The sequence below is a fragment of the Gekko japonicus genome, unplaced genomic scaffold, assembly GCF_001447785.1.
Source record: "Gekko japonicus isolate JY-2015 unplaced genomic scaffold, Gekko_japonicus_V1.1 scaffold3566, whole genome shotgun sequence".
Lineage (NCBI taxonomy): Eukaryota > Metazoa > Chordata > Lepidosauria > Squamata > Gekkonidae > Gekko > Gekko japonicus.
The window spans coordinates 46,217-56,785 of record NW_015166537.1 but is presented as its reverse complement, the minus strand read 5'-3'; the positions used below and the strand labels follow the sequence as shown (position 1 = coordinate 56,785).

Genomic DNA, 10,569 nt, shown 5'->3' with positions numbered 1-10,569 from the left:
GTGGAGGTCCTGTGGAGGTACCGTGGAGGTTCCATGGCAAGGGAGAGGTGCTGATCACAGGACAAGCTGGCACGCAACGAAGAAGCGCGCGCCGCGGCGAACTGTTTTTTGTGTGTGTGTGTACACGACGAATGCGCATGCTCCATTGGGTGCGTGTGCGCATCCACAGAGACGTGGACAAAAAACCCCACCTTATTTGCAAGGGAAGATGGGCGGGCGCCGGATGCCACCGGAAACGCGATCAGACGCCCGCCCTTGCCCCGCAGTTTCCGGAAACTAGTACCTCCGAGGTACTAGTTTTTTGCCACGCAGTTTCGGCTGGAAGCCTCGGTTGTGCCACGGGAGTGCTACGCTTCCCAGATGTGCTGGTGAGATCGCGCCCGGAAACTCCGCCTGTTTTCCGTCTCACTTGTGTGGCTTCTGTTCCGTGTGACCGCAGCCCTTATTACCCTTTACAGCTTCCATTACTTTGTTAACCATGCAGGCCTTTTTCTATACCTATTTATGCGTTTCCTAACCTGCAGTACATATTTTCTGAGCTTCTAGGATTGCAGTTTTAAATAGTCGCTAAGCTTCCCCAATGATTTTGACCCCTTTTGCTTTTCCTTTCAGTTTCCTCTTCACATGTCTCCTCATTTCAGAGAAGTCATCCCTAAGTGGTTGTGTTGGCAGAGCAGAAATAATAATAATAAAAAACCAGACCCTGGGGTGTCAGTCCACCCACTGACCAGTTCAGTATCTGCCACCAGCCCCTTGGGCTACCCAAACAGTCAGAAGCAAAGGGACAAACTTCTAACCTTACTGGGGTTAATCAAGGAAGTCAACCCTGCAAGGTAGGCCCCTTGCAGAATGAGTTCCCATAAACAATTAACCAGGTACGTGGTCACTTAAGGGCTAAGGTACTGGAATAGGATTGAAGCACTTGAAACATGGAACACCCAAATATAATCAAAGGATATTTATTAAAGTGTGCAAGAATATTTCAAAAGAACACAGCAGTGAGAACTAAAACTAAAAAGAACTACAGTTAACATGACTAGCTACACATTAGGTCAATTACCAGATGTTACCCTTCTGGGTTGAAGGCAGGCAGCAATTCATGTCTGTCTAGAGATCAGGCGGCCAGGCAGAAGCCTGGTCCATTCGAGGTTAGTTCATCTTCTCATGGTAGCTTGTGTCTACCGTAGCTACAAAGAGCAGTAAAACTAAAGTTTTCAATGCCTGAGATCTGAGTGGGCTGGGGCCCTTAGCCCAATCCAAAACCAGACCACTGAAGTTATGTTGACCTGAACCTGTTAACAACACATGGCTCAGGAGGAGGCCTACTTTATGAAGGGATAGAGGGGAAATCAGCAATTTAACCCACCCCTTCATGTCATGTGAATCACAGCAACAATTGAAGGACTGTGAAATGCCTTGGTGCCAAGTCCTGTCTTGGTAAAAAAAGGGTTCTCTCTGTACCTGAATTGTTATTCTAAGGTCACAAGGTCAATTTGCCAACTCTTCAATACCATCAGCCAGTTGATTTCCATTTGGTCTCTCCCCCATGGCAGGTCTATAGAGTAGTATGTTGCCTGAATTGATTTTAATGACAGAACAAGAAATTAGAATCATAGAATCAGAGTTGGAAGGGGCCATACAGGCCATCTAGTCCAACCCCCTCCTGAATGCAGGATCAGCCTAGAGTATCCCTGACAAGGGTTTGTCCAGCCGCTGCTTGAAGACTGCCAGTGAGGGGGAGCTCACCACCTCCCTAGGTAGCTGATTCCACTGTTGCACAACTCGGTCAAAACGTTTTCCCTCGTATCCAACCAGTACTTTCCTACCCTTAATTTAAACCCATGATTGTGAATCCTATCCTCTGCTGCCAACAGGAACGGCTCCCTGCCCTCCTCCAAGTGACAACCCTTCATAAGAACATAAGAAAAGCCAATGTTGGATCAGGCCAAAGGCCCATCCAGTCCAATACTCTGTCCCACAGTGGCCAAAAATACCAGGAGACATCAGGAGGTCCAGCAGTGGGGCCAGGACACTAGAAGCCCTCCCACTGTTGCCCCCCCCCCCAAGGCACCAAGAATACAGAGCATCACTTGCCCCAGTCTGAGAGTTCCTATCTATACCTTGTGGCTAATAGCCACTGATGGACCTCTGCTCCATACGCTTGTCTAATTCCCTCTTGAAGCTGTCCATTCTTGTAGCCGCCACCACCTCCTGTGGCAGTGAATTCCATGTATTACATGTGGTGGACATGTAATATAGTGCATAAGTTTTGGGTTATGGTACATACTTTTATACAGACAGTTTTGCAGATTTCAGTACCGTTTCAACCATAATTGTTTTTATTGAATTGTATACCAGAGAACTTTGACAGAAATCAAAGATATTTTATAATTCATGTAGTAACTGCAGCTAGAATTTTATTTGCATCTTACTGGAAACTTTCATCAATACCTTCTGAATATCATCTAATACTGAAGATTATGGGATATTAAAAGGGCAAATGAAAGACTTTGTTGGACTATGGACTCGATTTTATAATTGGATAAGAGAGAAATATAAAGATGTGAACTTCCTAATATAATATTAAGAAGCTTTTATGAACTTTTAAACCTCGCAGTTTATCTTTGTATAACATGACATTACAAGTAAAGTTACATGCAGAAAATTATTACTTTTGTTCTTTCCCCCGCCCCTTCCCCCCTCCTCATCCTTCTGTATCCTAAAAACTTAATAAAAATGTATTTTAAAAATTCCCAAGTCCCTCAGCCTTTCCTCATAGGACTTGGGTCTCCAGGCCTCCGATCATCCTCGTCGCTCTCCCCTACAACCGTTCCATTCTGTCCACATCCATTTTGAAATGAGGACTCCATAACTGCACAAAATACTCCAGGTGCATCCTGACCAACGCAGTGTACAGCGGGACTATGACATCTTGCAAATTAGATGTTATCCCTCTGCTGATACGCCCCAAGATCGCATTAGCCTTTTTTGTCACTGCATCACACTGGCTGCTCATATTTAACCTACAGTCCACCCACACCCCAAGATCTTGTTCACACACACTGCTCCCCAGAAGTGCACCCCCCCATATGTGTTCCTCATCTTTATTACCCAGATGTAGAACTCAGCATTATCCTTTGTTAAACTGCATCTTGTTCACATCCACCCACTTTTCCAGTGTGTTCAGATCTCGTTGAATTCTATTTCTGTCTTCTGGTGTGTTCACTGCTCCTCCTCATTTGGTGTCATTTGATGTCATCCACACCTCCACACCCTGACCCAGATCATTTATAAAAATATTGAAAAGTACCGGGCCCACAACCAATCCCTGTGGCACCCCACTGGACACCTCCCTCCATTCAGATGAAATGCCACTGACAACTACTCTTTGAGTGCGGTTCTCCAACCTAATCCCTATTCGTCTAACTATCCTAGCGTCCAGTCCTGACAGGCCTCTGGTTTACAAATCAGAACATCACGGGGAACCCTGTCAAAAGCTTTACTGGGATCCAGGTAAACAACATCAGCAGCATTCCCTCGATCTACAGGTCCAGTATCTTGACAAGTGGCTTGGTGTAGATGACTCACAGGGGGTGGGAGAAAAGGGCTGGTTTGGGGGGTCTGGTCATGGAGAGGTGGCTGATGAATCTGTGGAGGGTTCACAATTTTTGTGGTGGATTGAGCTAGTGTTGAGGGCAGTGGTTCTAGTTTCTTGGAGAGTTTATATTCTACATATATGTTTAAGGGGAACCTCTCTAAATGGGGAGGAAACCCTGCTTCACATGTAAAAATGCTTTCACAGTTGTAGAGGAAGATGTTGTTGATTGAGTATACTGACAAAGTGTATTTTACTTCTGCTGAGGAGCAGGGGAAGGGAGATGGACAGGAAAAGGTTCTCTAATGTGGGAGGTGTACCGAGGGTGGATTACACACAGTGAGTCGGTACAGTCGACAAAACGAGACATTCACACTGCTCCCCACCTACCAATGAAAAAATGCCACAAATCACAGGTATATGGGGGAGCAGTGTGATGATGTATGGAAGGATAAGCTTCTGAAGTTGGCATTAGCAAATTTTACCAGTTTTGGCATCCAAATTACCCCCTACTTAAGGCTTTTGCTTCTAAAATTCTGTCTATGTTTGGGACAACGTACATCGGTGAACAGCTCTATTCTGGAATAAATCTTCATATATCAAAAGTACGTTCACAGCTTACAGATACACACCTAACCAGCACACTCAAGGTTGCTACAGCACAGACACTGACTCCAGATTTTGATGCAATAATTCAGAGAAAGAGAAATCAGTTACCAAAGACTGTAAAATAAAATTAATAATGTAAGGCTGTTAATGATTAAGCATGTTTGCATACTGAGTAAAAAATAATATTGTTAATTGGGTGTGCCTATGTCCTTTCTAACATTCACATCTGTGGTACGTGGCAGTACATTCTATGGCACACATGGCCCAGCAAGAAACAGTGACATTTATGACATATCCTCTAATAATTGAGTTTGAAATCCTTGCTGGGCTAAAGACGTTACATGACTTTTCCTTGTGTGGGTTTTCGATGCTGTTGAAAATAGCAATGCTGACTGAATGTCTTTCTATTCAAATGGTTTCTGCCTTCTGTGGACTCCTTGATGCTGTTGAAGATGGGCACTCGGACTGAATCTCTTCCCATGTTCTGAGCATTCAAAAGGTATCCAAAAAAAAGAGCATTCAAAACCCCTGTGTAGGTCCTTTGATGTTGCTGAAGACTGCTACTGTACTATAACCTCTTCCCAATCTGTGCATTCAAAAGGCTTCTCCACTGTGTGGGTTCTTCGATGACTTTGAAGATTGCCACTGTTGTTGAATCTCTTCCCACACTCTGAACATTCAAAAGGCTTCTCCCCTGTGTGGATTCTTCGATGTTTTTGAAGAGTACTACTCTGACTGAATCTCTTCCCACACACTAAGCATTCGAAAGGCTTCTCCCCTGTGTGGGTTCTTAGATGAATCTGAAGACTGCGACTGTTGCTGAATCTCTTCCCACACACTGAGCATTCAAAAGGCTTCTCCCCTGTGTGGGTTCTTACATGACATTGCAGATGGCCACTGTATTTGAATCTCTTTCCACACTCAGGGCATTCAAAAGGCTTCTCCCCTGTGTGGGTTCTTAGATGAATCTGAAGACTGCGACTGTTGCTGAATCTCTTCCCACACTCTAAGCATTCAAACGGCTTCTCCCCTGTGTGGGTTCTTAGATGAATCTGAAGACTGCGACTGTTGCTGAATCTCTTCCCACACTCTAAGCATTCAAACGGCTTCTCCCCTGTGTGGGTTCTTAGATGAATCTGAAGACTGCGACTGTTGCTGAATCTCTTCCCACACTCTAAGCATTCAAACGGCTTCTCCCCTGTGTGGGTTCTTAGATGAATCTGAAGACTGCGACTGTTGCTGAATCTCTTCCCACACTCTAAGCATTCAAACGGCTTCTCCCCTGTGTGGGTTCTTTGATGCTTTGGAAGACTGCTGCTCTGTCTGAATCTCTTCCCACACTCTAAGCATTCAAACGGTTTCTCCCCTGTGTGCATTCTTTGATGCCGTAGAAGATTGCCCTTACTGCTGAATCTATTCCCACACTCTGAGCATTCAAAAGGCTTTTCCCCTGTGGGGGTTTTTTGATGATGTTGAAGAGTGCTACCTTCATGGAATCTCTTCCCACACTCTGACCATTCAAAAGACTTCTCCCCTGTGTGGGTTGTTACATGTTTTTGAAGAGTGCTACTCTGACTGAATCTCTTCCCAGACTCTGGGCATTGAAAAGGTTTCTCCTCAGTGTGGGTTCTTAGATGTTTTTGCAGAGTGCTACTGTGTCCGAATCTCTTCCCACACTCTGAGCATTCAAAAGGCTTCTCCCCTGTGTGAGTTCTTTGATGCAGTTGAAGAGTGCTACAATCACTGAATTTCTTCTCACAATCTGAGCATTCAAAAGGTTTCTCTCCTGTGTGGGTTCTTTGATGCTGTTGAAGAGTGCCGTTCTGACTGAATCTCTTCCCGCACTCTGAGCATTCAAAAGGCTTCTCCCCGGTGTGGGTTCTTAGATGCATTTGAATATTGCCACTGCTGCTGAATCTCTTCCCACACTCTGAGCATTCAAAAGGCTTCTCCCCTGTGTGGGTTCTTTGATGCTTTGGAAGAGTGCTATCTTCATAGAATCTCTTCCCGCACTCTGACCATCCAAAAGACTTCTCCCCTGTGTGAGTTCTTAGTTGTTTTTGAGGAGTGCTACTCTGACTGAATCTCTTCCCAGAATCTGGGCATTCAAAAGGTTTCTCCCCTGTGTGGGTTCTTTGATGCTTTGGAAGAGTGCTACTGTCACTGAATCTTTTCCCACACTCTGAGCATTCAAAAGGCTTCTCCCCTGTGTGGGTTCTTTCATGCCGTAGAAGGTTGCCCCTACTGCTGAATCTATTCCCACACTGTGAGCATTCAAAAGGTTTCTCCCCTGTTTGGGTTTTTTCATGCTGTTGAAGAGGGCTACTGTCATGGAATCTCTTCTCACACTCTGACCATTCAAAAGATTTCTCCCCTATCTGGGTTCTTTGATGCTGTTGAAGAGTGCTACTATCATGGAATCTCTTCTCACACTCTGACCATTCAAAAGATTTCTCCCCTATCTGGGTTCTTTGATGCTGTTGAAGAGTGCTACTGTCATGGAATCTCTTCCCACACTCTGACCATTCAAAAGGCTTCTCCCCTGTTTGCGTTCTTTGATGCTGTTGTATAGTGCTACTACCACTGAATGTCTTCCCACACTCTCCCCGTTCAAAAGTCTTCTCCCATGTGTGAGTTCTTAGATGACTTTGAAGATGGCCACTTTTGCTGAATCTCTTCCCATACTCTGAGTATTCAAATAGTTTCCCTCCTGTGTGGGTTCTTTGATGCTGTTTAAAAAGGAAACTATGACTGAATTTCTTTCCACACTCTGAGCATTCAAAAGCTTTCTCCCCTGAGTGGAACCTTTGGTGCACAAAAAGCTGTGATCTGTATCTGAAGTACTTTCCACACCGAAAGCATTTATATGCCTTCATTATAGTGTGCTTTGAAAAATGTATATTATCCTTTTTTCCTTCCAAGAACATCATTCCACTCTCCGAAAAGATAAAGTGCTTCTTTCCTGAATGAATTCTTTGGTGTTGAAGGTCTGATTTCTTTGAGAAGCTGTTCCCACAGTCAGAGCAGCTATAAGGTTTCCCTCCTGTACGTCTTCTAAGATGTCTAAGGGACTCTGCTCTGCGAATTATGGCCTTTCCACACTCCAATCATTGACGGGCCTTCTTTCCACTGTGCATTCCAAAATGGATATTATATTGAGTTTGATCAGAGAAGTTCATTCCACACTCCAAGCACCTGTATGTTTCCTCCAACATGTGAACTACTTCTTGGAAATCCTCCCCTAGATAAGGAATGGATTTATCCCTCTTCTTTACTCTGTGGCTGACTTTCTGCCTCTTAGGCCTGCCTTGAATCCTGATGTTTCTTCTCACATCTTCATTCCTGACTTCATCTGGCAATAGATGGTGCAATTCTCATCCCTCTGATCATGCCCTGCTGGAATAAAGAGGGGGAGAGAGATAAAGAGAGAGAGAGAGAGATCCTGTTAGAATCCACACAAGGAAGAACCTGAAGTTCCAGCCACACTCCAAATATTTCAGTGGCTTCTTCCTGCTGTGCACTGAAGCGTACAATCAAATACAAAGTACATTAAGCCTCCTGCATCAGAGATGCTTGGTTTGGACTCTGACCATTTCTATGGCTCCCCACCTGTGTGACTTCTTTGATGTGAAGGGCTCTTTTCCAAAGGAAGCTTTCTGCACCCAAACAGTTATACAGTTTCTCTCCACAAAATGACATTTATTTTATGATTGAAAGTCCTTGCAAAGGCCACACTTCCATTTTCATTTTTCCTGGAGTGGATTATCTATTTAGGATGAAGGCCTTTGTTCCTTCTTGTTTGATTGACCTTTCTTCTTGGATTGAGATTTCATGGAAACCCCCTCCTTGGCAAGGAATGAGCTTTTCATGGTCCTAAGGCTATGGTAGTGCACCCTACAGGCTCTATGGAGGCCCAGTGGCTACAGAGAAGCCTGTAGTAGAGTAGCTATCAGGGCCTACACTTGCCAGGTCTCCTTTGGACACTGTGGTTAGCTAACAGGGGATTCAGTGGGAAATTTGAATCCAGTAGAATCGAATATTCAAAGTCCTAAAAGATGGTGCTGTTAAAGTGCTACACTCAATATGCCAGCAGATTTGGGAAACTCAACAGTGGCCACAGGATTGGAAAAGGTCAGTTTACATTCCAATCCCAAGGAAGGGCAATGCAAAGAAATGTTCAAACTATCGCACAATTGCACTCATTTCACACACTAGCAAGGTCATGCTCAAGATCCTACAAGTTAGGTTTCAGCAGTACGTGGATAGAGAATGCCAGAAGTACAGGCTGGTTTTTGAAGAGATAGAGGAACTAGAGATCAAATTGCCAACATTCACTGGTTTATGGAGAAAGCAAGGGAGTACCAGAAAAAAGTCTACTACGCCAAAACCTTTGATCATGAGGATCACAACAAACTGGGGCAAGTCCTTAAAGAGATAGGAATACCAGACCACCTCACATGTCTCCTGAGAAACCTATATAAGGGTCAAGAAGCGACAGTTAGAACTGGATATGGAACAACTGATTGGTTTAGCATAGGAAAAGGAGTATGACAAGGATGTATACTGTCACCCTGCTTTATATGCAGAGTACATAATGCGAAATGCTGGCCTGGATGAATCAGAAGCCAGAATTAAGTTTGCTAGGGAAAACATCAACAACCTCAGATATGCAGATGATACCACTCTAATGGCAGAAAGTGAAGAGCAGCTAAAGAGCCTCTTGCTGATGATGAAAGAGGAGAGCGCAAAGGTTGGCTTGAAACTCAACATCAAAAAAACGAACATCATGGCATCCAGCCCCATCACTCCTTGGCATATAGAAGGGGAAGTCATGGAAGCAGTGACAGAATTCACGTTTCTCGGATCCAAATCACTGCAGACCGTGACTGCAGCCATGAAATTAAGATGCCTGCTCCTTGGGAGGAAAGTTATGGCAAACCTAGAAAGCATAATAAAAAGTAGAGACATCACCCTGCCAACAAAAGTTTGTATAGTCAAAGCAATGGTATTCCCAGTCGTAATATATGGCTGCGAGAGTTGGACCATAAGGAAGGCTGAGCGCCGAAGAATAGATGCTTTCGAATTGCTGTGCTGGAGAAGACTCTTGAGAGTCCCTTGGACGGCAAGGAGATCAAATCAGTCAATCCCAAACAATACGCCAAGGTTATGATAAATGGAGATCTTTCACAAAATATTGAAATTCAAAAGGGAACTAGACGAGGATGCCCATTATCTCCATTATTATTTATATTCACTCTTGAAATATTGAATGATATGGTAAGTGAAAACATCCAGATTAAAGGACTGAAAATTAGAGGAGAGGAATAAAAACCACAAGCATTTGCAGATGATTTAGTGTTTATCTTAGAAGAACCACAAGTATCTATTATTCAACTATTGAACTCCCTAAAAGAATATGGAAAGAAAGGTAGACTGAAAATTAATTTCAAGAAAACAAAAATATTGACAAAGAACTGTACCAAATACCAGATACAACAGCTACAAGATAGCTCTGGCATTGAAGTTCAGAAGAAAACAAAATATCTAGGGATAACTCTAACTAATAGGTGCAGTTTGTTAAAAGACAACTATATGAAAATTTTGACTGAGATCAAAAAGGATTTGGAAAATTGGAAACATCTACAATTATCCTTTATGGGAAGAATAGCCATTGTAAAGATGAATGTGCTACCTAGACTCCTTTTTTATTTCAAACAATTCCAATTTTGAAAAATCAAAAATACTTTAAGGAAGTAGATAAACTGATATGGCAATTTATTTGGCAAGACAAAAAACCCAGAATAAAATTGAAAGTATTACAAGATACAAAGGAAAGAAGAGGCTTGACAGTATCAGATTGGCATCTCTCCCTTATCTCTCCCTTATTATATTTGAGTAGTGGGTGCCAAAGTTCTAATTCTAAAATGCACTCCCTTAGTGTATGGCTGATGGAACTGCTCCTCAGCATATATCGCCACCAATCAGAAGGCAAAGCCCGGGTCCCGCCCACACCACAACTGCTGCGACTGTGTACCTCACCGGACGCCATTTTCATTTTGCTCGATGAAGAGGATTACGAGGGCACTATTGATTGGGTGAGCTGCCTTCCCCAGCACCCGCTCAAACATGGGCGACGGCGGCAGCCTCCGCTCGCCCGCCTTGCCCCCCGCCCGCAATCCCGGCCTGGCGACCGGCCTTCGGGCGATCGCCTCGCTCCCCCTCACACACTCCAGGACCGGCAAGTGGCGGCTCCGGCCTTTGGGCACCCGCGTCGCCCCCCCCACACAGTCCCGGCCCGGCGAAATGACTTGCCCACCCTCCCGGCCCCCCGAAATGGTGGCTCCGCCCTCCGCCCGCCCGCATCG

General features: G+C 44.4%; 1 protein-coding gene across 1 annotated transcript in view; it reads right to left on the bottom strand.

The window, feature by feature from the left end:
• Positions 1 to 10,332, bottom strand: part of LOC107111344 (zinc finger protein OZF-like) — a 12,096-nt gene extending 1,764 nt beyond the window's left edge. The window contains exons 1-4 of the mRNA XM_015412307.1: positions 10,244 to 10,332; positions 7,324 to 7,399; positions 6,363 to 6,666; positions 5,265 to 6,194 (exon numbers count right to left, since the gene is read on the bottom strand). Of these exons, the coding sequence (XP_015267793.1) occupies positions 5,265 to 6,194; positions 6,363 to 6,666; positions 7,324 to 7,399; positions 10,244 to 10,332 (1,399 nt within the window). The remainder of the gene's footprint in view (positions 1 to 5,264; positions 6,195 to 6,362; positions 6,667 to 7,323; positions 7,400 to 10,243) is intronic.
• Positions 10,333 to 10,569: the final 237 nt, after the last annotated feature.